The 27,574-nt window shown below is 37.0% G+C and overlaps 4 protein-coding genes across 6 annotated transcripts in view; 1 reads left to right on the forward strand and 3 right to left on the reverse strand.

The window, feature by feature from the left end:
* thnsl2 (threonine synthase-like 2) overlaps positions 1-4,948 on the reverse strand; it is a 10,416-nt gene extending 5,468 nt beyond the window's left edge. The window contains exons 1-4 of one of the 2 annotated variants that reach the window (XM_079418230.1): positions 4,858-4,948; positions 3,503-3,726; positions 614-808; positions 382-534 (exon numbers count right to left, since the gene is read on the reverse strand). In XM_079418230.1, the coding sequence (XP_079274356.1) occupies positions 382-534; positions 614-808; positions 3,503-3,725 (571 nt within the window). In that variant the 5' untranslated portion in view covers position 3,726; positions 4,858-4,948. Of the gene's footprint in view, positions 1-381; positions 535-613; positions 809-3,502; positions 4,654-4,857 lie in introns of both variants that reach the window. The other variant, XM_079418231.1, reaches the window with a different exon arrangement.
* A 1,031-nt stretch (positions 4,949-5,979) lies between these two features.
* Positions 5,980-10,221, forward strand: LOC306871341 (fatty acid binding protein 1-A, liver). Its single transcript, XM_079419183.1, has 5 exons — positions 5,980-6,105; positions 6,199-6,271; positions 6,733-6,905; positions 8,660-8,749; positions 8,830-10,221. Exons 2-5 carry the CDS (start codon positions 6,205-6,207, stop codon positions 8,881-8,883), a joined length of 384 nt encoding a protein of 127 aa, XP_079275309.1. The 5' UTR covers positions 5,980-6,105; positions 6,199-6,204; the 3' UTR covers positions 8,884-10,221.
* Positions 8,923-20,703, reverse strand: smyd1a (SET and MYND domain containing 1a). Of its 2 annotated transcripts, none has more exons than XM_079419181.1 (10): positions 20,389-20,703; positions 17,089-17,265; positions 15,960-16,173; positions 14,331-14,461; positions 14,206-14,244; positions 13,822-14,017; positions 12,921-13,013; positions 11,460-11,623; positions 10,753-10,921; positions 8,923-9,109 (listed from the first exon to the last, which is right to left on the reverse strand). In XM_079419181.1, the coding sequence occupies exons 1-10, from the start codon at positions 20,523-20,525 to the stop codon at positions 8,975-8,977; spliced, it is 1,455 nt and encodes a 484-aa protein (XP_079275307.1). In that variant the 5' UTR covers positions 20,526-20,703; the 3' UTR covers positions 8,923-8,974. The 2 variants fall into 2 exon arrangements, with proteins under 2 accessions (XP_079275307.1, XP_079275308.1); XM_079419182.1 differs by having other exon boundaries at positions 8,923-9,129.
* A 900-nt stretch (positions 20,704-21,603) lies between these two features.
* spra (sepiapterin reductase a) lies at positions 21,604-27,500 on the reverse strand. The gene is made up of 3 exons (XM_079419184.1): positions 27,054-27,500; positions 25,649-25,939; positions 21,604-23,418 (listed from the first exon to the last, which is right to left on the reverse strand). The coding sequence occupies exons 1-3, from the start codon at positions 27,358-27,360 to the stop codon at positions 23,228-23,230; spliced, it is 789 nt and encodes a 262-aa protein (XP_079275310.1). The 5' UTR covers positions 27,361-27,500; the 3' UTR covers positions 21,604-23,227.
* Positions 27,501-27,574: the final 74 nt, after the last annotated feature.

Here is a 27,574-nt window from a genome sequence, read left to right on the forward strand (position 1 = left end):
TCAAACAGCTGTTTTATATGTGAATATCAAGTAAAATGTAATGTATTTCTGTGATCTGCAGCTGTATTTTCAGCATCATTACTCCAGTCTTCAGTGTCACATGATCTTCAGAAATCATAATAATATACTGATTTACTGATCAACAAACATTTCTGATTATTATCAATGTTGAAAACAGTTGTGCTGCACGATATTTTTGTGGAAACTGTGATGCATTTTATTTGATCAGGATTCACAGATGAATAGAAAGTTCAAAAGAACAGCATTTATTTGAAATAGAAATATTTTGTTACATTATATCAATCATTAGATCAATTTCATGTGTCCTTGCTGGATAAAAGTGTCAGTTCTCTTTAAAAAAAGGCTACTGTTAGTCTTCACCTGCAAACACATGGATGTTGTCTGCTATGCTGGTGGTCATCTGTCGTTCCTGTACTCGGGTGACGCGTCCGCGGGGAAAGACCACCACTATGTCCACCTCACTGACACCCAACACACTTCTGATGGCCGAGCCGCCCGTGTCACCCGACGTTCCTGAAACAACATCAGATCTGAATCTCCATCACAGGACACGAGACGTCAGAGCAGATCTGAGACGGACGACTCTTCATACCTACTAGTATTGTGGCCCGTATGCCGTCTTTGCGCAGAAAGTACTGCAGGAACTGAGCGGTGCAGGACATGGCCAGATCCTTAAAGGCCAGCGTTTCTCCATGAAACAGTTCCAGGATGGACAGCGAGTCCTTCAGCTGAACCAGTCTCACAGCTTCAGGAATGGAGAAGCTAGACAGCGCTTGTTTAATGAGCTCTACAGAGAGACACAGACAGCAGGAGGTCTCTGAGTGTTTGTTCCAGTGCTACAAGTAACGCGAGTTACATAATCAGATTACTTTTTAAAGTAACTAGTGAAGTAACACTACTTCTTACTTTAGAAGGAAATATCTGAGTTACTTTTTCAAACAAGTAACTCCAGTTCCTGTGTTTCTGATGTATTGAGTGACAGCTCTGGTGTTGAGAGAAATCAGGAGTAAGTGCAGAGTGTTGTGTGTGAACATGATCTTACTGTAGTTCTGGACTAAATATCTACATGATCTTACTGTAGTTCTGGACTAAATATCTACATGATCTTACTGTAGTTCTAGACTAAATATCTACATGATCTTACTGTAGTTCTAGACTAAATATCAACATGATCTTACTGTAGTTCTAGACTAAATATCATCATGATCTTACTGTAGTTCTAGACTAAATAGCAACATGATCTTACTGTAGTTCTAGACTAAATAGCAACATGATCTTACTGTAGTTCTAGACTAAATATCTACATGATCTTACTGTAGTTCTAGACTAAATATCAACATGATCTTACTGTAGTTCTAGACTAAATATCATCATGATCTTACTGTAGTTCTAGACTAAATAGCAACATGATCTTACTGTAGTTCTAGACTAAATAGCAACATGATCTTACTGTAGTTCTAGACTAAATATCTACATGATCTTACTGTAGTTCTAGACTAAATATCAACATGATCTTACTGTAGTTCTAGACTAAATATCAACATGATCTTACTGTAGTTCTAGACTAAATATCTACATGATCTTACTGTAGTTCTAGACTAAATATCTACATGATCTTACTGTAGTTCTAGACTAAATATCTACATGATCTTACTGTAGTTCTAGACTAAATATCAACATGATCTTACTGTAGTTCTAGACTAAATATCTACATGATCTTACTGTAGTTCTAGACTAAATATCAACATGATCTTACTGTAGTTCTAGACTAAATATCTACATGATCTTACTGTAGTTCTAGACTAAATATCTACATGATCTTACTGTAGATCTAGACTAAATATCTACATGATCTTACTGTAGTTCTAGACTAAATATCAACATGATCTTACTGTAGTTCTAGACTAAATATCAACATGATCTTACTGTAGTTCTAGACTAAATATCTACATGATCTTACTGTAGTTCCAGACTAAATATCTACTTACTGTAGTTCTAGACTAAATATCTACATGATCTTACTGTAGTTCTAGACTAAATATCAACATGTATTTACTCATCTCACCTGCACTAAAACACATTCAGTGTTCCTCAGAATCAATAAAAACAGTCAAATACAAACTCAGAATATTATACAAACCTGCAATAATTAAATGCTGACCTTCCATGATCCAATTCAACCGTACTAATAATCATAAATGACTAATTTGTGTTTGATTTTAGTTATTGCTGAATAGTGCTGAACTTTATTCTTCTGTGTCATATTCTTCATGCAGTTTCTTTGTCTTTTCCTTCAGCCTGAGGCGTATTCATATCCAGTGTTGGGAAGTAACTAGCTGCATGTAACTAAATTACGTAATTTAATTACAAAATAAATGTGATTGTTAATCAGTTACAGTTACTGATAAAAAATGTGTTAATTAGTTACTTATGAAAATGTTAATGATTACAGACAGGGTTATATCTGAATATTGTTTTCACACACATGCACATACAGATTTAATTAATTTCTTTCATAACCTGCAGAGACTGCTCTAGAATATGAGACACCAATGTTTCAGGAGTTTAGGACACATGCTTATCCAATAACTGTTTAATTTCCTATTTGTGTTTATGCATATGCTTTATTTTTTAAGATTAACTGTTTTTTCCAAGGCGTTGTTACATATCAGTGTTTCCTGACATAACTGTGCAAAGATTTGATTTCAAAAACAGTATCATAACTACTAAACTATTTCTTGTTATGATTTTTAATCTGTATTTAACCTCAGAACGATCTCAGAAAAAAGAGCTGCTAAAGTCTGATTCTGTGGTGGCTGTGCTTTAAATTAAATTAATATAATCTTAATTCAAGTGAAGAATGATTCTGTAAATCTAACAGTAATCAGTGTTGAGTTCTACTGTAAGAGTAGCCCTGCCTGCTTTACATGCTTCAACATGATTATTATTTTAGAAAAGTAATCAAAACGTAATCAAGTGTAATCAGTAACATTACATTAATAACTTAATTGAAATATGCTATAAATAGTTACACTACTTATTACTTTTTTAATGGTGTAACTTGTTATCTGTAACCAATTACATTTCCAAAGTAACCTTCCCAGCACTGTTCATTTCACTTTTGTTGTGAAAGGCCTTTTAAATTTGTAAAAAAATAACTTTTTATAAGTGCTAGGTGACAAGTAATCACATCCAAAATAAAAGTTTACATGCATGTGTGTGTATTTATATATACATAATAAACATACACACTACACACACATATATTATGTACACAAAAACGTTTATTTTGGATGGTGATTAATCGTTGCCCAGCACTACTTTTTATATTAAACAGCAAACCCAGCCCAGATTTTAAAAGTAACTCAAAAGTAACGTGACACATTACTTTCCACAAAAAGTAACGTAATTAGTTACTTTTTAGGGAGTAATGCAATATTGTAATGCATCACTTTTAAAAGTGAGTTTCCCCAGCACTCACGCTCCAGATCATGTCGTGGTATCTCGAGCTCGGAGATGTAGAGGCTGCAGATCTCACACAGCAGCTGCTGGTAGGACAGACGGCTCCAGGAGCACAGCGTTTCAGCCGACAGCGATGGGAGGGTCTCTGGCATGAACATACCTCCGTCTGCAGCGTATCCAGAGAACAGAACGTCTCTGAAGCTGCGGCCCTGAACGCCCGCTCGCGTGCTGCTGTAACGCATCCTACAGGAACCACAGAACCAACATTTACTGGAGATGTCCTCATCCTCAAAATGTAGATGAGTTTCTGTGGTCATCAGATTTGGAGAAATGTAGCATTGCATCAATGGATGCTCTGCAGTGAATGGGTGCCGTCAGAATGAGAGTCCAAACAGCTGATAAAAACATCACAATAATCCACACCACTCCAGTCCATCAGTTAACATCTGGAGCTGAAACAAATCCAGCATTAAGACCTTTTTAACTCAAATATGAGTCCATAATCCATAATAACTCTTCCTCCAGTGAAAAAGTGCATCTCCTGTCGTCTCTCTCATCAAAATCCAGCCACATATTAGTTTAGAGCTGTTTTGTCTTGTAAACGCTGCTTGATCTGTGCAGATTTCTCTCCTGATTCAGACCAGAACACTTTTTCACTGGAGGAAGAGTTATTATGGATTATTTGAGTTAAAAGCATCTTAATGCTGGATTTGTTTCAGCTCCAGATGTTAACTGATGGACTGGAGTGGTGTGGATTATTGTGATGTATTTATCAGCTGTTTGGACTCTCATTCTGACGGCACCCATTCACTGCAGAGCATCCATTGCTGAGACACTGATGCAGAGACACATTTCTACAAACCTGATGAAGAAACACACTCTTATCTGGGATCACCTCAGGCTGAGTAGATATTCAGCAATGTGTCATTTGTGTGTGAACTATTCCTTAAACCTGCACTGAAATGCATCCCGTGTGGGTGAATCTCATTAATGACTGACATGCATTCTGTCTAGTTTATTACTGCTGTTTTTCTACTTCATAACACTTCCTGTCTATAAATATACATTCATTAATTTCACTATTTATTCTTTTTTAAACTTATCTTGTGTGCCGTGTTGCCTTCAGAAGTTATAAGTTTGATATTATGTACAGTACATGCAGCATTTCTCCTGTAAATCGAACCAAACAAACAGATCAATCAATCATTTTCTCAAGTGGAGATCAAAGGTCTAAAAATGTACTTTTTTCATGTACTGCAGATGTTTGCAGTGTTTTATTTGTTAAAGATGACGCTTAATCACATCTTTTCACTCGTGTCTTTTGATTAATGTTGATATTATGCTATAGATGAAGCAGAATAAGCTGATCGATACCTGCGGCAGACTGGACTCTCCTCAGCCGGAGCTGTTGCACTCTGAGCCCGCAGAGCTCTACTGAGTCCCGCGGGGGTCACGGAGGACACGGATCAGTGCTCCTGGGACTTGTAGTTCATCTTGTAGTTCATCTTGTAGTTCATTTAGTTTATGTGGAGTAATCGGATAGAAGCGACTAACATTGTCCATAAATGTAAATATATTAAATGCAAACCCCATTTTAAAATCTCCAAGCAAGGACTGAAGTTGTATTTAAATATAATTGTGCCATGTTTAATATTCTTCCTAAATATACTTGTATCTTTATTTGTGAACTCAGTCACGCGGGGCTTAGTGAACCGGACGTATTTGGTCTAAATAATAATTATGCTATTTTTAATTTTCCTCGTGTATTCTCAACTGAATCGTTGTTAAAGTCACATCGGTGTCATTTTTCCGGATTGTGAGTAATATTCTTCCGAAGCGGTTTTTGGATGAAGCTGTCACGTGACAGCCGTTCCTTTACCCAGAGCCAATCACAGCCGTTTGTGATTACAGGAGAGGATTATATATTCTATATATTGCCTGGATGACATACAAAACAGTAAACACAAACTTAACACAATCCCAACAAATCCAAATTGAAAAACAAATAAACAAAGCAAAACAAAAACTAAAGAACTACTTGATACAATGAATCACAAACTATATTAAACAACACCTGGTAAAAGATCACATACAGGTACAAAATATCAAAAAGTGTAATGACTGAATTTTTACTATTTTATTTTAGATTATGAATGGCATAGTCTGTAATACTGCAAAGATGAACCATTTATGAAGTTTAGGATGGTTCTGTTGGTTTTAGCTGTCTGTTTTATTGGTGAAATGTTGTTGTCTGAACCAACATGAGAAGAAACTCATATCAGCTGCTCGCAGTGATTTGTTCATGTAAGGTGTTTAAAAGATCCTGCTAAAACAGAGATGAAGGACACACCAGTGTCCAGTTTCCTGAAGCGATGAGGATCATTATCTGAGAATCATGTGAAGATCAGCTGACGGAAATGTCTTATTTCAGCATGACCTTTGGACATATGTTCCAAACTAAGCTTTTTCTCAGCGGTTTAATCATAATCTGTCTTTGTATAATCTTATTGTGCGTTGAGGTTTAAAGTCTGATGAAACAAACCCTCATTGAGCACAAATGCAGTGAAAACAGCCTGTCGAAGCCCAACACGGCATTCTGGACCGGATCTGAAGAACCCGACGGTGAGATTCACAGTCTGTCCTCAAACTGTAGATATTCTGTATGTCAGATAAATTAGTGTGTGAGTGAATACTGATGCTGATGTGTTTCTGCAGCTGCTGATGGATTTCAGTGGGAAATACCAGCTGGAGTCTCACGAGAACTTCCAGGCCTTCATGAAGGCTGTTGGTGAGAGAAAACACACATCTGTGAACCTGGAGCACAAAACCAGTCAATTGTTTTGAATAAATAATCTTTCCATTGATGTATGGTTTGTTATGATAGGACAATATTTGTCTGAGATACAACTATTTGAAAATCTGGAATCTGAGGGAGCAAAAAAATCTAAATATTGAGAAAATCTCCTTTAAAGTTGTTCAAATGAAGTTCTTAGCAATGCATATTACTAATCAAAAATGAAGTTTTGATATATTTACGGTAGGAAATGTACAAAATATCTTCATGGAACATGATCTTAATATCCTAATGATTTTTGTCATTAAAGAGAAATGTATAATTTTGATCCATACAATGTATTGTTGGCTATTGCTACAGATATACCTGTGTTACTGATGACTGCTTTTGTGCTGAAGGGTCACATTTCCATCATTACACACTGCTGTGATCAGTTTGATGTATTTGTGCTGCAGGGCTGCCGGATGATGAGATCGAGAAAGGCAAAGACATCAAGAGCATCTCAGAGATCCATCAGGACGGGAAGGACTTTAAAGTGACGGTGACGGCGGGAACTAAAGTGGTCCTGTACTCGTTTACTGTGGGAGAAGAGTGTGAGCTGGAGACCTTCACCGGAGAGAAAGCTAAAGTAAGATCCGTCCACTGCGGTGTAATATCATTCACATTCTGACCCTCGATGGCAAAAGAAAAAATCATGTGCTGCTTAACTTCAGGATCCTTTTGTAGCATTATAAATATTTGTACTGCCACTTTAGATCACTTTAATTAGCCCATGCTGAATTAATGAGTTAGCATTAATTAAAAAGCATAAATTCTCTCTGTCTCTGTATATATCATGGCTATTATAGTAAGTAAATAGATCATATTTTGTTACAAAATCTAAAACAATAAAAAACATTGTATTTTTTTTTACTTAAAGTAACTTTAACTGAACTTTAACTAGTTTGAGAGATTTATTTTAGTGTAACTTGATTTACTAAAATAACTAAAACCTAAACAGAAGAAAAATAAAGAAAAATAAAGAACTATACAGGCATATTACAAAAAAAGAATTTACTCAAAAATATTACAACTTTAAATAAAATTAAAATGAAAACAAGCAAAAAACTAATTCAAATTATTAATAAAAATTATATAAATTAAATTAAAAATACTTTGCATTATGACATTATGATGTTTATAATTAAGCACATTCCTACCAATTTCTTATTACTGTAAAGTGAAAAAAAACTAACCCAATCACTATAATATAATATGTAATAAACAAAATATTTTAAGACAATCATTCTGCTTATTTGTTCATTTATTTGAATTATGGAAATGTAAAAAAAAGGCTTGTGTTTATTATTTATGAGGAATTGCTTGTTCCTTATTTGTAAGTTGCTTTGTATAAAAGCATCTGATAAAATGAATAAACGTAATGTGAGTTTAGGGGGAAATGATGTTCAGAAAATGCTAAAAATAAGTATCATTTTATAGTATAATCAAAATTAAATGTTTTATGTGAAATATGATGATTTTTCTATGATTGATGAGATATTAAAGCTGTGTGTGTGTGTTTATACATATGTGAGTGTGAGTGTGTGTGTGTCTGTGTGTGTGTGAGTGTCTGTGTGTGTGTGTGTGTGTGTGTGTGTGTGTGAGTGTGTGTGTGTGTGTGTGTGTGAGTGTCTGTGTGTGTGTGTGAGTGTGTGTGTGAGTGTGTGTGTGTGAGTGTCTGTGTGTGTGTGTGTGTGTGTGAGTGTGTGTGTGTGTGTGAGCCTGTGTGTGTGTGAGTGTGTGTGAGTGTGTGTGTGTGTGTGAGTGTCTGTGTGTGTGAGTGTGTGTGTGTGTGTGTGTGTGTGTGAGTGTCTGTGTGTGTGTGTGTGTGTGTGTGTGAGCCTGTGTGTGTGTGTGTGTGTGAGTGTGTGTGTGTGAGAGTGTGTGTGTGTGTGTGTGTGTGTGTGTGAGTGTGTGTGTGTGAGCCTGTGTGTGTGTGTGTGTGTGTGTGTGTGAGTGTGAGTGTGTGTGTGTGTGTGTGAGTGTCTGTGTGTGTGTGAGCCTGTGTGTGAGTGTGTGTGTGTGTGTGTGTGTGTGTGAGTGTGAGTGTCTGTGTGTGTGTGTGTGTGTGTGTGTGTGTGTGAGCCTGTGTGTGTGAGCCTGTGTGTGTGTGTGTGTGTAGTTGTTTATGCTACACTGAGGGGACCAAATGTCTCCACAAGGATAGTAAAACCTGACATTTTTGACACTGTGGGTTATTTAGGGTTAGTGGATAGAAAATATTGTTTGCTCAGTATATAAGTGATAGAAGTCAATGGAAAGTCCCTACAATTCACAGAAACAAACGTACACGTGTGTGTGTGTGTGTGTGTGTGTGTGTGTGTGTGTGTGTGTGTGTGTTAGAGTGTGGTTCACATGGACGGGAATAAGCTGACGGTGTGTGTGAAGGGGATCGAGTCTGTGACGGAGCTGACTGGAGACACCATCATTAATGTAAGACTGAACACCATCATCATCATCATCATCATCTTCATCTCTGCAGACACCTGATGCTCAATCCCGTGTCGTTTCAGATCCTCACCTTCGAAGGCATCGTCTACAAGCGTCTCAGCAGACGCATCTCCTGACCAGACTCACACACATTCACTCACAACAGCACACAGGATCTGCTCAAAGCTTCTTTATTACACTGCAGACTCTCGCTTGATGATCTCCGCTTCATGAAGCAGCTTTGATTTGTTCTCCAGCCATCATCAGGGGCTTGTCGCTGAGCACAGCCTCCCTCATGCTGCGATAGACCGACTCGTTCTGCTTGAACAAGCGCAGCTCCATCTCCGTCTGCCTCCGCATCGCCTGAAACACACATTCACATGCTGCCAGGATCACATTAGACGCTAGAGATGATCGTTTATGGTCAAATTAAGTTGTAAAAAGACAAAAAATGTTATATTAAGTAACATTTTGGCTTATGTATAAAGTACCTTCATTGATTAAATATGGAGCCTTTATAGTAAATCTTAAATAAAAGATCAAATATTAAATCTTTTTACTTTGTATGAATGTATTGTTTGAAAACATTTTTGATTATGATTAAATTATTACTCCAAATCATAAATATACTTTGAGAGAAAAATGCTGGTTTTGGATTAACATTGTTAACAAATTATTATTATTTTTATTTTTTTGGCCCAAAGTACATTCACATGCTGTCAGGATCAGATAAAATGCTCACATGCTTCACGTTAAATGTCTCTTCTTTCAGACTAGTGAAGAGAAAACATGCAAAATACACATTTAACGGTTTATTTGATTGCACTTTATCTATTTGTGTTTGTAGATTTCTTTCAAGAGTTTTTTCTCTTACAAACACCAAATTGAACAGTTTTATTCCTCTATATATTCTGAAGGTTTGTTCATATTTCACTCACGCTGATTTATGCAATATTTTACTCCTAAAACTGTGTTTGTTCTACAAGTTCTAAAAGCTTTCTATAAGTTTTACCTTCTTCACCTGTGATGCTTTGCCTTAAAACAAGGCTTTCATTGGAATATCTCATTCATCATCATTACAGCTGTACAATTGTAAATTGGGTTCAAACTCTACCTACACTTTGCTTTTATTCAAATGTAAACATCCTGCTTTCACTGTTTCTGCTGGTTTTTTATATACATATTTTAAAAAGACATCACAAGCGTTAAGGTCTTCTGAAGTTGTCTTAATCTATAGCAAGTAAACTAAATTAACATTGACTCAAAAAATGTTTTTAGTTTTACCTTATGTAAAAATTCATCTTTCGTTATATTGTTAATTTAGCTTTTGTTGATGCTGGAAGTTGTTGTAAAAAGCTTATATTAAGCTAATATTAAATATATTGACGTTAATTAAGTAATATTTTGGCTTGTGTCTTAAAAAATTATATGGATAGTAGTAAATGGCCTTATAATAAACAATCTTTTTTACTTTTAATGTTTTTGTCTTTGAGAATAAAATACTACTCTAAAAATGCTAGGTTTTTTCAACCCAACTTTGAGTCAAATATGGACTAATCCAACAGTTGGGTTAAACATTTAATGTACAAATGTAACCCAACAGTCCATATTTGACCCAAATTTGGTTTGAAGAAACCTAGCATTTTTAGAGTGATATTTAACCAATATATATAATTTGAGAAAAAACTAAAGTTTAGATGTAACAAATTATTTTGTTATTGGTTTAAAGTATAATTTTATTCTGTATTTGTCCTCCAAATGGTTCTCACAATATTTCTTTATTCTAAAATGTAATATTTTTGATAAGATTCTTCAGCCTTGTTATGTCACATTACTGTGATCTTTCTGACATCATAATGAAGTGACATGATAAATGAGTTTCTCTTACAGTTTTAATTTGTATAGGTCTCATAAAGCTCAATGAGTTTTTGATAATTAGCACACTGTGCTGATGTTCAGTCTCGTTCTAACTGATGATGATGATGATGATGATGATGGTGCAGTACCTCCAGGTCTTTGGTGATGGGGTGATGAGCTCCGTGTGTGATGATGAGGATGGCGTAAGCGCGGCAGACCAGCGAGTGAGCGGTCTCGATCCTGCCGGCGTGCCAGTGTGTGACGCCCGCTCTCATGATGGCCATACCCAGCTGAGCGTTATTGGGCTGATAGAGCTTCCTGAGAGGGAACAGAGTCAGACACTGGTTTCACAATCTCTGGCATTAAGGTGCGTTACAATCAGGGATTTTCCTCTTACCGTGACATACACTATATTGCCAAAAGTATTCGCACCCCCTTCTAATGAACATGTTTGACTACTTCAGTAATTTCTATGAGTATAAATCTTAATGTTTAAGCATATAATGATATTCTAGGGAATTGTGTGCTTCTAATGTTATAGCAACAGTTTGGACAGAACCCTTTTCTATTCTAACATGACAGTGTGGCACAGTTGTGTTAGTGCCTTTCTCTGTTCTAAAGAAGGGGGTGTCCCAACACTTTTGTCCTTATAGTGTCTATACAAGTCATTGGTGTTTGGTGACTTATGATAATTGATTTGAATAAAATCTAATTTTACGGAAAGTCTTTGTCTGCCTGGATCTTTTCTCAGTGCATCGATCTCTTCTCTTTGCATTTGGGCCCCTGGATGAGTGATCATATAGGATGCTTCTGCATAAATCCAGCCCTGTTCCCAGCAGATCAGGGACTGACTCACGTGTATCCATCCAGCACTCGCTGTGCATAACCCGCGGCTTCGCTGAACTGATGCATGAAGGACAGAACCTCGCTGGCGATGCTGAGGATGTGCAGCAGATGCAGGTTTGTGTCTCCAAACACGGGATCCTGCTTCTCCAAACACTCACGGCAGAGCTTCACCACCTACAGCACCAAACCAGCTGTTAATCACAGCAATATATTGTGTATTGTTTTCACACATTTATTTTTCATCACTTGTTTATTTGTTATCTGTGTCTTGTCACTTGTCATCCTGTCTGTGCACTGAAGCTTCTGTCACTAAAACAAATTCATTGAAGCACACTTGGAAATAAAACTCTTTCTGATTCTGATCTCAACCGAGCCGTGGCACGACCAGGTCATTCTGTTTTCTTGAATCGAATAGTTTAACTTTAGTCATGGTTTAGTCATGGTCTAACCCGTTTTATTTATCTAGCGCTTTTAACAGTACAGATTGTGTCAAAGCAGCTTTACAGTATTAAATAGGAAAATAGTGTGTAATAATGCAAAAGGACAAGAGAGACAGATTTTCAGCTAAAGTCAGTTCATCGTTGATCCAGTGATGTTATCATCCAGCTCAGTTCAGTTTAAACAGAATCTGTGCAATCAAGTCGAGGATATCGCTGGAAATTAAGTGTCTAAAAACAAACAACACTCCGCATAGAAAAAAAGAAGCAATTTTTTAAAACAGTAGCCTACTTTTGCTTGTGTGTTGATGTGCAGAACACAAACTGATTTCCTGACCGCACAAATTATTTTTTGTTAAAAAAGAAAAAGTTCTATTAGTTCTTTGCTGCATGTGTGTATCTTTATTTACTCTTTGTTAGTACATAACACAATATATTATGTATACTTTACAAAGAAATCACAATAAACAACATCAAAGTTGTTCAAAGTTACTGTAAATTTATAGTAAGCTAAATTAAACACTAAATAAAAAAACATTTTTAATTTGCTTTATCTAAAGTGGAAATTATATTATAGCCGATTGTTTATGGTGAAATTAAATTGTAAAAAGCAAAAAAAAAATGTATCAAGTAACATTTTGGCTTATGTATAAAGAAAATAGTTTTAAATAAATATCTATAAAAGTCTTTATAGAGCTAATATATATATATATATATATATATATATATATATATATATATATATATATATATATAAAATCTATTTTTTATTAATATTAATTATTCATTATTAATAAATTATAAATATAATTTGAGGGATAAAATGCTTAATTTGGCTTCACATTTTCTTTTTTTTATTTGGCCCAAAGTATAATACTTTTCATCTCACTTCAGCTTTGGTGAAGACAGTGTAAAGCTCATCGCTGACGAATGGAAAAGCTGTTTAGATCCTCTTTTATTTCTAGTAAGCAATAAAACACCAGCGTTTCAGCTCTTAGATCTGTGTGAAATCAGGATGGTGTTGTTAGACTCACCTCCTGGAAGTTTCCTTCAGTACGAGCCTCTTCGATCTTCACCAGAGCCTGACGACTGAAATCTGTCACGGCCTTCACCGCATCAGCAGACGGCTGCAGACAGACACACTTCAGTGTAAATACAAACACAATACAAATAAATTAATACAGACAAACCTTACTACTGTCACTACCAGTGTAGGGGACTAACTAGTTACAGGAAACGGAATTACATCATTTAATTACAAAATAAGTGTAACTGTAATCTGTTACAGTAACTGAGAAAAATGTGTCATTATATGTGTCCCTGCAGCACAAAAGCAGTCATGAGTAGCACAGGTATATCTGTAGCAATAATCAACAATACATTGTATGGATCAAAATTATACATTTCTCTTTTATGCCAAAAATCATTAGGATATTAAGATCATGTTCCATGAAGATCATTTGTAAATTTCCTACCGTAAATATATCAAAACTTCATTTTTGATTAGTAATATGCATTGCTAAGAACTTCATTTGAACAACTTTAAAGGAGATTTTCTCGATATTTCGATAACAGTTAAAACATCATTCAAAGTTTAGAATTCAATCATTAGAATTTTAGAAAAGTAATCAAATGCAATCAGTTTAATTTAATGAAGTAATTGAAATAGTTACACTACTTATTGCATTTTAAGTAGAGTAATTTGTAATCTGTAAGCTATTATATTTCCAAAGTAACCTGAGGATCTGAGGCGATCAGGCCTCTAAAGTCTCTCAAACACTCTAGCAGGACTGTATGATCATTCCCTGCCACACAGACGTGCTCTTTCATCTCCAAACAAACACCAAACACCCTGTGCAAACCGCTTTAGAGAATCCAAGCGGTCTCAGTATACTGTCTCTGTATATTTCACTGTAGCACAGATCTGATGTGAACCTTGTGTCCATCGCTGTCTCTGACGGCCGTCATCAGCTCATCTTTGATGCCGCTGGAGCAGTGCTCACACTTGCAGTCGAAGTAATACTGCTTCTTGAGCAGCTGCTGGCGGTCTTTGGAGACGTTGAGGAAGTCCACGTAGCTGATGGTCAGCTCTTCTCCTTCAGAGATCTTCCCCAGAGCCCTCAGCTCGATCCTGCCTCGTTCCCAGAGTCACAGAGAGAACACAAAAATACATCTACGATGCACTGCTTGTGTTAGTAAAACACTAATAACCCTAAAAAGCTATTGTTGCTGCTCACATGGAACTCCATGACAAATCAAATCAAAAATATGTCAAAAAATATGAAGCCTAGAGTGAATGTTAGTGTCACACCGACCCACCTTCTCTTTGAGTGCAATGAAGCGTCCAGAGCTGTCTGACTGCAAGAGAGAAACACACACCGGACAGTTAGGACTGGATTCACACTTACTCCAGCTTCTGCCTGATTTCTGAGAGATCCACTCACTTGCCAGGATTGAGGATGACGGTGCAGTTGGGCCAGCAGTCGTGATTGACCAGACACAGGTTAGGAAAGAGACCCACGCCCACGGCCTGCAGACCCCTCTGATCGCTCAGCGTGAAGCCATTACAGTTAATCTGAGAACGAGAGAAACGTCTTTCTCATCTGAGCTCAGCAGAGCAGGCCAGGGATAGGGGTGTGCCATACTCACTAAAAATGATATCTCCATATTTTCTGGGGTTTTATCGATAATGACAATTAAGCAATGTTTTATGCTGATATCTAAAGGACTACCGTGTAAATATGTTGATATTCTTCATATTCTGTGTGGTGGTCAGTTCACAGCAGTGATAGGAATTAATCTATTCCAATAAGTTTAAGAATTGATTTTTAACTTTCTGAGCATTTTCTAAACGTGTGCATCACCTTTTGAGTCAAATTCTTACATTTAATCAGTCAATTAGAATGATAAGTCATTTGGGCTGTTACCAAGCAAATGAAATCAGTATCAGTTAAACACAGAAGCTGCATCTGAAGGGCTTTAGATGCATTTACTCACTGTTTAATGCAGGACATGAATGCATTTAACCTGCGATTAGAAATGCATAAATAATGTTTTGATATTTTAAACATAAAACGCTGAATACTGATATTTGAAATTATTTTAAAAATAAAAAGATACTTTAAATGTCAAATTAAAATCGTCAGAATGGCAGCAAGTCACTGTTAACTGAATCATTTAAATGTTTGATTCATTCAGGAACGAAACACTGTCATGTTTCTGTGTTTGGAATTATTTTTGTTGGTGAAATATGGCGTCTAAAACATAAGTCTTACTAACTTCTTGTTTGTTGAACTGTTGTATAAAAACAATATCACATTTGTATTCATGCTGAATTTTAGAGACAACGTCTCTCTTTGTGTGATATTAACTATATGAAAATTATATAAATATATACACTTTCTGCCCCCATATCTTGAATGGTGATCATTCTAACTGTATTTTAATAGACTGAATCATGCAGTGAAAGAACACGCTGTAAAAGCGCAGTACTAGACTTCATCGTGTAATGAATGTGTGCTCTCTGTAGACGTGTTTAGCTTTGGTTTTTGCAATATACTCAATAATGTCAAATCACACATCATTAAAACAACAATTATGATATTATCGCAGATGATATATCTGTCCCTGCAGCACAGACGCAGTCATGAGTAACACGGGTATATTTGTAGCAATAGCCAACAATACATTGTATGGATCATAATTATACATTTCTCTTTTATGCCAAAAATCATTAGGATATTAAGATCATGTTCATGAAGATATTTAGTAAATTTACTATTATAAATATATCAAAACTTATAATATGCATTGCTAAGAACTTCATTTGAACAACTTTAAAGGAGATTTTCTCAATATTTAGATTTTTTTGCTCCCTCAGATTCCAGATTTTCAAATAGTTGTATCTCAGACAAATATTGTCCTATCATAACAAACCATACATCAATGGAAAGATTATTTACTCAGCTCTCAGATTTCTAAAAATGGACCCTTCTGATTTTTTTGTGATCCAGGGTCACATATACCGCACACCTGTAGCATGGAAGCATGCATTCGGATGAATCAGCGCCTACCACACCAAAGAGATGCGCCACGTAGTCCTCTCCGACGGGTTTGCTCTTTTTAGGCCAGTAATTGTAGAAGTGTTGCACATCCACTTTGAGCTCTTTCAGGTCTTCGGGGGATATTTTGGACAGATGATCCTCCAGGAGGTCGAGGGAGGTGAGCTGAGTGTCGGAGACCAGGCCTGTGTCCTTCTGAATACGCCACAGGATCCGAGCGACCAGACTGCAACGCCACCACATTGAACACTTCAGGGTTTGTTTTCTTTGGATAAGATGGGGTTGAAGCCACAAGTACCAACACTATTTATCACTACAAACTCTAATATAGTGTGCCGATAGACAATAGTATTGTGTATCGATGATACCCTGCAGAAAAAAACTATTGAACCATCACAAATTCTAATGGTTTCCACTACAAATACCATTACAAACATTACAACTTTTAACCATTAAACCTATTATTATTTTGTTGTTGTTGTTGTGTGTTTATGTTCCATTAGGATTTATTAATTTTTCCGTGTTTTTACAGTGTTGCGCTTTATAACCAATCACAGACGGTTTTGTTGAGTTTATAAACGCAACGGCCAATCAGAGGCGTTCAGATGAGTCATCGCTGAAGCACCGGAGTTTTGTTGTTCAATGCACTGAATTCAGCTCGAATTCTCTCATCATAAACAACGAAGTGCAGATGTAACTATAAGAGATGTATTCATCATACAGTGTAGATAGCTTCACTGATTATATCGGAGTGTTTTTAAACTGCATAAACTCACGCTAGACTGAAGTCAGTGATGATGTTCTTTGGTCATCTAAATGATCTTTGGCCGTTTAATGTAGCTGCTTTTTGAATAACTGAGGAAATGTAAGCTTTATGATTAGTTACTTACAAAGTTTCTATTAAATTGTTGTCATGTTAAATACAAATTAGGCTGATTTTAGCCTTACACTGGACTGGAGCTGGTTCAATTTCCAGCAATGAAACTACGTAATTAAATAAATAAATTAGCGTATCTGCGAGCTCACAGGCTGAGATATGACAATTGAACACAAGCACTAAAGCGCTACATTGTTTCAGCATCATCACATTACTTAACAACATGTTACATGTTAAAGGTCAGTCTGAGATCACGTGACTCACCGCACGTTCTCATTGGGAGCTTTTCCTATGTTTTTAATGGCAGAACACTCCTGCTTGTGCTCGTTCCACGCGGCGCGCTGACACGTGCGGTCACAGTAGTGCGCAAACTGGCACTGAGCGCAGCGGTGAGGGGTCACCTGCCGGCGGAAACAGCTGTGACACACCTGCAGAGAGAGACTGACAGACAACACACACACAGACACAGACACACACAGACACGCACGCACAGACACACAGACACGCACACACACGCACGCACGCACACAGACACAGACACACACCTGTTTTAGTAGCATCCTTCTTATTGAGAATTGCCCTATTTTCATACCAGGACTGTTCTCTGTGACCACCAATTGCATTTAATGCAGTTTTTGTGAATGCAAGCAGGTGTGGATGGGATACACTGCTGATCAAAAGTTTGAGATCAGTAAGATTTTTAATGTTTTTTTTTTTTTAACACAGTCTCTTATGGTCATCAAGGCCAAAAAAAATAAAAAATACAGAAAAAACAGTACTATTGTGAAATATTATTGCGATTTTTAATATTGGTTTAAAGACTGTAAGGAAGTATGAATATGAATATGTGTGATGGACTGGCCATCTGTCCAGGGGCTTGTCCTGCCTATGACCCAGGAAAGGCTCCAGCCTCATGAATTCTCCATACCCCTGGTCTGATGGATAAACCCTGGCCAACATAATGTTCAAATTAAAGGTCACTAACCTAAACTTTCATGGCAATGACAGAACAGCAGGTATTCTGGGTTTACATACAAAAATAAAACATATATACATTCAATAAATCAGAAAAGCTCTGTATGTTTTTGTGATCCCACCCTGCTCATCCACATGTGAATCAGACCGGCAGATAACTCTCACAAGGATCTTTATATAAATATTCTTTATATGGGCAACATTAAACTCAAATCTCTTCCCAAAGGATCAAATAAAAAACCATCTGGATGCTTGACTCATGATAGATTTATCTCTCTTAAAATGGGTTACATTTAATGTGCTTAACAGTCTTTTTTTTGTGACATTTTCATTATTAACTTGATTAAGGAACAAACTGTATGTACAAATGTGTTAACAAACCAGTTGTGGCGATTCATATCCATTACACCAGTTTAGATATTTGAACTTTGCTTTAATTATAAAGGTGTCCTCACAGTCTTCTGGTGTCAGCTTGCACGCTTAGAAACATTGCTTCATGTGATTTACATAATGATCTATTTTCAGATGACATTACTGAGCACTGATGCCATCGAATGCACCTCTTTATAAAGTCAGCGTACAGTAAGCAGATGTTTGCAGAAGCTGAAGTTTGTTGTGGTCTGTATATTGGCTCATGGAAGCGTGTTTGTGTTCACAGAAGCTGAAAGCGTTGAGTACTCTGTGCTGTTTTCTGCTGTGGCTCTTGACTTTTTATGGAGGTGAAACTGTGATCTTGTCACATGAGAGTGGAAGCTCTCACAGCATTTAACATCCACACGTACACAACAACTACATATGAATCTAAACATAACACCATCTGAAATTCCCCTGGGAAAAACTAAAACAAAAACTAAATGTGTATCTAACAGACTAAGAGGCTTTGCATTTCAAAAGCAATGCTAAGAAATAAAAAGCTAAGCCAATGAGGAGAAACATGGCAATGCAGCTGATCAGCATTAATTAACTATACTGATTAATTATGAATGTCTTTACAGTATATGATTGTAGTGCATCCAAATATAGCCTTCGGTTATTCTGGTGACTCTGTGCACAATCAATCTCTCCAAAACAACAGAAGACAGACTTTAATCATTCTCATGAGCAACTCCTGGAGAGGAATAATGTAGGAAACCCTTCAATCTATAATATTTACTGTGTAAAAGCCCCTTTTGTTAGCTCAGCTGATCCTGAATCAGACGCTCAGTGTTCTGAGCTCTCACATAGCTGGAGCGTAACCTGCAGAATATGTACTGAACTCTGTTCTCCATCTAACAGACACTTTCCATCATTTCAACACCAATTCCAAATATAGATTGGTGAAGGAGCATGTATAGAAAACTCATCTGCCTGGATCTTCAACATAATATTAATCGAACACGAGCACTGTTGTGTTTGTGACAAGACCAAATGATTATTTTGTGCATGCAGATAAATTCATGTGGTGTTGCCACACTCTCAGAAAAAAAGGTACAAAAGCTGTCACGGGGGCAGGACCTTTTCAAAAGGTGCACCTTTGTACCTAAGGGGTCCATACCGGTACTTATTTAAATGTTCAAATTATCACCCAAAATGTACAAAGGTGCACCAAAACTCCCCAAAGAGTAAAACAACCAAAAACAGGGTGGTTTACTCTTATTACAGGACAAATACACTGCCAGTTTTTGAACAGTAAGATTTTTAATGTGAGCTGATAAAATGTAAAAACTCTAACTTGAATGCAATGTAAGTCGCTTTGGATAAAAGCGTCTGCTAAATGCATAAATGTAATGTTTTTTAAAGACGCCTCTTCTGCTCACCAAGCCTGCACAGCACAAACCATCAGAAGAGAGAGATATTTAACCAAACACACACACGCTGTGCTCGTCTCCAGGGGCGGACTGGGACCAGAAAGTGGCCCTGGACTTTTTGGCACAGAGTGGCCCACCAAACCCAGTCCACAACACCATAAATGGCATGCTTCTTTACATTATAATTAGTCTTGGTGTATATGGCAAATAGTATATCATTTTAAAGATTTTTTATGAGGGACAATGCTCTGGTATCGTCTAAGACTTAAATGGTGCAGAATACGGACTGTTTTTATCGTGACTTTCTCTAAAAACCATTATTAATAACTGATCACAAATAATAACTGATAATAATTAAGCAGCATATCAGAATATAAGGATCATGTGACACTGAAGACTGCAGTAATGATGCTGAAAACTCAAGCTTTATAATCACAGGAATAAATTACATTTTAATATATTCTAATAGAAAACAGCTATTTTATATAGTAAAAATATTTCACAATTTTACTGTTTTTTGCAGCACTTTGGATCAAATAAATGCAGGCTTGGTGAGCAGAAGAGACTTCTTTAAAAAAAAAAAAAAAAAGTTTAAAAACTTTTGACTGGTAGTGTGTTTGGAAAATGGCAAGTTATCCAACAGCATCTCTCTCTAATTAAGTGACATATCCTTTTATACAACAAATTCACCATCTAAGTGTCCCAAAGCAAGTTTAAGACTTCATTGAGATGCACAACATTGATCTTAGTTACTTCCCTCACAGAGAAAGCCATTCCTGAGCAGGTAAGTCACCGATCTCACCTGTCGAACACGACCGCAGCGAAGCTGGCCTCAGCAAACACAACTTCTCCGGCTGACATCTCTTTGGTGACTCGGAGGCCACGGCCTTTCTCTCCGGCTGCAAACACTTCTACAGGATCCATATTTTCCAGGGTCATGCCGACACAGACTACTCTCTGCTTGGGCTCAGGCAGGGACTGCGGTCTCCAGAGCTCACCTTCTCATCCACAGCAGAGCTAAAAATAGAGCTGTCGTCAAACAGCACACAGTCAGGAGAACATGGCTGGAGCCCCAGGAGTATTTCTGTCCGTCAGCTGTGTGTGTTCATCATGGACTGATGTGACAGAGAAAGCACTGAAAGAGTGTTGAAGTTCACAAGCACATGCATCATCCTTTACCTTCATCCATCATCACTCACACACTGTATAACATGCAACTGCGTATTTTCCAGTTTACGAAACCTTTTGAGTCTCAAATATTATTTTTTTTTCTTGAAACTGCATTATAAACCCTTGTCAGACCAATAGAATTATTGTAGTGAAGTAGTGGAGTATTTTTACTTTACTCAAGTCAATTTAAAAAGTAGGCTATCTGTGCTTTATCAGTGTTTTTCTTTGGAAAACTTTGACTTTTTATTATTATTATTTATTTAACCAGAAGAAGACTCTCTGAGATTAAATCTCTTTCACAAGAGTGTCCTGCAGCGATACAATTAGTTTCAAGATTTACGAAAAACAAACTAAAGACACTTAAAACAATTACTCATCGTTTTTACTGAGTGATTTTACAAACTCACCCCTTCACTACATTAAAGCATGTCTTATTTTTACTGCACTGCATTTCATAAATAAAAGTTTTTTTTACCTTTAATACTTAAGAACATTAAAAATGTAGTTCTTTCTTGTACAAGTAAAATGTTGAATTACTTGAGAGTAAAAGAAAGTACTAGATTTCTAAATGTACTGCTGTCAAATAATTAATCGCAATTAATTGCATCCAAAATAAAACATTTTGTGTGCATAATATGTGTGTACTGTGTATATTTATTATGTATATATAAATACACAATGCATATATTTAAGAAAAAAATGTTACGTTTACATATTAAATATATTTATATATGATTTATATGAATATAAATATATACATGCAAATACATGTAAATATTTTCCAAATATATGCTGTATGTGTGTGTCTTTTTATATACAGTACATAATAAATATACACAGCACATCTTATGTAAACAAAACCTTTATTTTGGATGTGATTGTTTGACAGCACTAATCAAATGATATTTAATATGAAACGTAGTTCTGTATAAAGTATAATATTATGCTTTGGAATGTTTTCTAAAGAAAAACTCTGATAAAGTACAGACACGAGAAAAGTGCTTCTAAAGCAGAGTAAACATGCTTCACTTTACTGTAATTACCACAAATGTTGTCTCTATAGACAAACACTGAACTAACAAGCTCATATTGTAGAAATATTAAGGCTTTGTGAGTTCCCAGCATGCATTAATTATTCAGTTACTGTTATAGGATTATTGTTTTGCTGTTTGCTGACTTAATTTAAATTTCTTTTGTTGTTGTTTTGTCATTATTGTTATTATTTGTTGTGCTGTGATGTAAAGTCTAGTGGTCTAGTTTTGAGGCCTTGAGGATGTTCAACCATTTATATTCATCTTTTCTCTGTTAGATATTTTATAAACAAAGACAATATCGTCTACATATTAGACTAAATTATACATATTTATGGTTTTAAATTCACTCTGTCATTTGTAAATGAACATAAAATTGATAATGTGGTGACTTTTTACACATTTGTTTTTTTTTCATCCTGGAAACAGAAAAAAATAAATGACCTCAACGGCAGTAATTGTTGTGACAATCATTTTTCTATTAGTAAAATAAGAAAATCAGCATTGCACGAACAAACTAATTTATGTCGGCTAAAAAAAATAATTCTTTACTGAGAAGAACTAAGAAACTATTGTTAAGAGAGCTCAAGTCTTACTGCATCAAGTTGCCTTATTTAATTTTACGTTTTCTCAACTCTTTATTTGAATAAGAGTTCAGCCTAACGTCCATCACGTCTAAAATTGCATGCAACATTTAATACCATAATATTTTGAATTTATTTATGACTTTCTCCTATGATTTAAGGCCTTTTAAGGCTTTAATTTGTGAAATGATTAATTCATTCTTTTTAAGACGCACAGAAACTCTGTTATGACCCAAAATTGGCCAAACATTCTATAACTGAAGCCGTCCCCAAGAATGATTTCTAAGGAATCAGGCCATTATGAAAGCAGCAAATGCTCCTTATTTGTCAGCGTTTACATCAGTCGTGAAATCCACAGCTTCCTAACTTGATTGATTTTTGGAAAAAGTGCCATCTCTCCAAACAGCTGTGTGTGTTTCGTCCATCTGTTTACATCAGGAGTGTGGAGACACTGGACACGATCAACACAAACATGACAGAGAGAAACCACAGCGCTATAAAGATCACACATCACAACTTCATTTGAACAACTTTAAAGGAGATTTTCTCAATATTTAGATTTTTTTGCTCCCTCAGATTCCAGATTTTCAGATAGTTGTATCTCAGACAAATATTGTCCTATCCTAACAAACCATACATCAATGGAAAGATTATTTATTCAGATGATGTATGAATCTCAATTTTAAAAAATTCACCCTTATGACTGGTTTTGTGCTCCAGGGTCACATTTTTTCAGGTTTTCCAGTATCGTGAGAAAAGAAAGAAGACATCAGACAGAAGTGACAGATCATTAATGATCTCAATCAAACACTCGGTGATGAACAGAGAGAACGAGCAGTTGTTTAAGGCACACACTCTATAAGTCATAGAAGTCCAGATGTGCTCCAGAGGCATATTTGTCCTCCAGCAGGACCTGCATGAGTTTGCTGATGGACTGGTCACAGGTGAGCAGCTGACCCTGAGCATGCATGACACTGAAGGAGTTTCTCAGAGCGTCGTCTGCAGAGCTGCTCCTCGCCTGCAGCTGCATGTCTGTGTCCAGAGGCCCTGCGGAGCGCCACAATCACACCGTTAATGCAAATATATACATGCACGAGTCAAACACAGCAGCTGTAGGAGAGCGGAGACATCAGATAGCCCTGCCTGTGACGTGCGTGTGAATCCTGACTGAACAGAGCTGCTGTGATGCATGTAAGATTGCAATCAAACGCTTCATCAGCTTGAACAAATCAAAACCAAAGCCTTTTCAGTCACACTACATTTCACAGGCCTTTTCTGCCACAGCGCATTCATTTCTGCTCTGGAGAACAAAATGACCAGAAAATCTTTTTACATGGATTTCTTTTGCCATCAAACATATGGTTTCCTGTTTTAGTTTTAAAGATTTAGTCAAATAAAAATATAGGCATAGCTTAAACTGGCTTTGTTTTATAAACACATTAAAAATGCAAATGCATTATTGCGTTTATGTTTACAGTCGAATGATTATCATGCACAACAAAAGCACTCTTCGTATCAGTACACATATATAGAAAGCTTTATTCCAGCACAGAAAATAAGATAGTTGGAACTTTTTCAATCACAATTCTGACCCTTTTTTTTTGCAACTGCAAGTTTATCACAATTCAGATTTTTCTTCTCAGAATTGTGAGTTTTTCCTTACAATTCTGAGTTTTTTTTTCTATAAAGAGTTGCAATTATCTTTTTTATTCTTTAGCAGAAACACCCCATGAACAAATGTAATATATATGAGTCCCTGCAGCACAAAAGCAGTCATGAGCAGCACAGGTATATCTGTAGCAATAGACAACAATACATTGTATGGATCAAAATTATACATTTCTCTTTTATGACAAAAATCATTAGGATATTAAGAACATGTTCCATGAAGATATTTAGTAAATTTCTCACCGTAAATATATCAAAACTTCATTTTTGATTAGTAATATGCATTGCTAAGAACTTCATTTGAACAACTTTAAAGGAGATTTTCTCAATATTTAGATTTTTTTGCACCCTCAGATTCCAGATTTTCTAATAGTTGTATCTCAGACAAATATTGTCCGATCATAACAATCCATACATCAATGGAAAGATTATTTATTCAGCTTCAGATGATGCATAAATCTCTATTTCAAAAAATGGACCCTTATGACTGGTTTTATGGTCCAGGGTCACATATGTACATATCATATTTCTATATGTAATATGTTGTCATATGAAGTAAAACGCAAATTAAACCTACTACTAATTGCAACAATTTCATATAACTTTTAAATATGTTATAAACTTGTATCTTCATCTACCCACAGAATATGTGATACATATAGTATATATACACACAGGCGTTGGGATCAGTAAGATTTTTAATGTTTGGAACCGGTGATTTCTGAAGATCATGTGACACTGAAGACTGCAGTAATGATGCTGGAAATACAGCTGCAGATCACAGAAATACATTACAGTTTAACACATATTCACATTAGTTTAAGTAAGGAATAATTGACTCCTGACTGTTGAATTATTAGAAAAATAATGCACACCCGAGGTGGTGATGCAGCCACGACGCGAAGCGGCATTCATTTTCTAATAATTCAACAGTCAGGAGTCAATTATTCTGACTACAGTTGGCACACCTCAACACATAGATCAGATAATATATTTCAAGGGATTCGTCCGGTTTTGTACTTAAATAGCTATTGTGAGTGGGATTCCTTCTTCCGCATCTCATCCATCGCCTCCGTTGCTAATTCCTAATCATTTTAGGCCTGAGGCTTGAGCCGCTGATAACAGACTAATGCAGCTAATAACTCAGTTATGAGAGAGAGAAAGCCTTGATGAGCAGAAGACACTTCTTTAAAAAACATTAAAAACCTTACTGATCCCAAACTTTTTAACAGCAGTGTATAAATCACATTATTGTTAAGATTTATTACGTTTAGTCATTTAGCAGAGGCTTTTATCCAAATGAGGCCAATGGAAGCAATCAAAGTCAACTAAAGAGCAATGATATGCAAGTGTTATAATAAGTCTCAGTTATCCTAACGCAGGACATGTAGCTAATTATTTTTTAATTATACAAAAAATAAAAGGAAACCAGATAGAATGCAAAAAGAATAGAGAAGCTAGTGTTAGTTTTTTTAATTTTTATTTAAAACCAAGCAGTTAGTAAATGAATAGAGTGCAAGTTTTTATTTTTATGCAATACTACTCTTGATATAAGGTGAGATATGTCATGCAATACTTTGGGAAGCTGTGAGTGACTCTCATCTCACACCTGGTGCGTAGTTCAGGACTCGGAGCTCCGGTTCTTCCTCCGCCAGCACGCGGAACAGCATGTCCCGGGCCGCTTTCCCGCTGCAGTACAGACCCCAGGACGGGAAGGGCCGGAGCGCACACAGCGAGCTGATGTTCACCACGACGCGCGTCAGACCCGAGCGCCGCGGGACCACACGCAGAACTCCCGCCGTCAGACAGAGAGCAGAGCTCACGTTCAGAGACAGGTACGAGTTCACCTCATCCACATCCGTGAAATCACCACAGAACCGAGACACATCGCCCAGAGAAGCTGTGTTCAGAGCACATGACAGCAGGAGACAGTTTCACTCATCCTCGGCCCATCCAAGACATGTTATCTTCAGTTGAACAGGAAAGAAGATTTTTATCTGAAACCCTGATCCTTGGTGATTCATAAAATGCAAGTCAATGGGTACCGTCATATCAAACAGCATGAATCCCCGTGGCTCCTGATGATATACTGAGCTCTTATGAAGAGAAACGATCGTTCTGTGCAAGAAACTGAACATTATTGACAGCATTATCACCTGTAGTCCAGAGCCTCAGCTCAGGCAACCGGTCCGGAGGGATGTCTGGTCAGTTCATGGCTCGAGCAGCACAGATCTACAAGTTACTCAATCAAACTGGAAATGAGTCAAACTAGCAGTGTTTCTGATCCTGATTGAGTACTCCTCCAGCAGTCACTGAACTCAGGAATCAGTTCGACTCGGACCCAAGAGCCTCTGATATGCGCATGCGTGAACTGAAAACTTGAACGAAGCAGCCAAATTAAAGTTTTTATGGTTTCTCATTGTTTATGTAGAAAGGTGAGCTGATAAAGGCTAGTTTATCAACTTTTATTAACATGTAAAACATCCACGTTATATAGCATTGCATGGTTAAATTAAACTGGTGAATTGGTTATTTGAATCGAACTGTCCAAAAGAACCAGTTCATGGAAAAGAATCAGATTTGCTCGTTTGTTAAGATTACAGGTAATAATGCTGTAAATAATGTTCAGTTTCATAAGACCTCAATATATATCATCAGCAGCCACGAGGATTATTTTGTGCTGCCTGATTTGCTTTTCTTTGACGGCACCCATTGACTTGCATTATATGAATCACCGAGGAGCGGGGTTTCAGCTAAATATCTTCTTTCCTGTTTTACTGAAGAATAAAACTAATCTGGGATGACCTGAGGATGAACTAACAGCAGAGGTGGACAGTAATGAAGTATTTACTCGAGTAAATTTAAGAAGTACCTGTGCTTTAATGGAAGGAATGTTGTGAAGTCTAAGTTTTCTAAAGAAAACCACTGATAAAGTACAGATACAGTCTAGGGAACTGATACAATCGACAGGTGAATCAGTGCAGATGGAGTCTGTGAGAACGCGAAAGTCTCACCCGCGTTATTGAAGAGCAGCAGATGGTCGATGCCCGGGTCGGTGTGTGTGATCGCGGCGATGACGCTCTCCACGCCCGCCTGGCAGCTCAGATCAGCGGCGACGCAGCGGAGCGTCAGCGCGGGGTGAGCGCGGCTCAGATCCGCCTTCAGCTGCTGCAGCAGATCATCAGATCGCGCCGCGAGGATCAGCGCGGAGCCCGACGCCATACGCGGCGCGATGGACAGAGCCAGAGCCCGGCCGAAGCCTTTCGACGCTCCGGTGATGATGACCAGCGCTTTACCGAAGCCCGACGCGGCGCTCATCATCTCTCCTACAGACACGCGACGCTGCTGGACGCGACGCGATCGATCCGCCACGCCCCCGGAAGTATCTACAATGTTGTGTTTATTTATTTATTTAGCTAACAAGACTGACTACAAACACCACGAGAGACAGGAAGTGACATAAAAGTCCAAGACAAGACATGTAACATAAAGAAGAAAGCGCTGATTTGTGAGGAGAGTAATCACGTTTATTATC

The sequence above is a fragment of the Barbus barbus genome, assembly GCF_936440315.1.
Source record: "Barbus barbus genome assembly, chromosome: 6".
Lineage (NCBI taxonomy): Eukaryota > Metazoa > Chordata > Actinopteri > Cypriniformes > Cyprinidae > Barbus > Barbus barbus.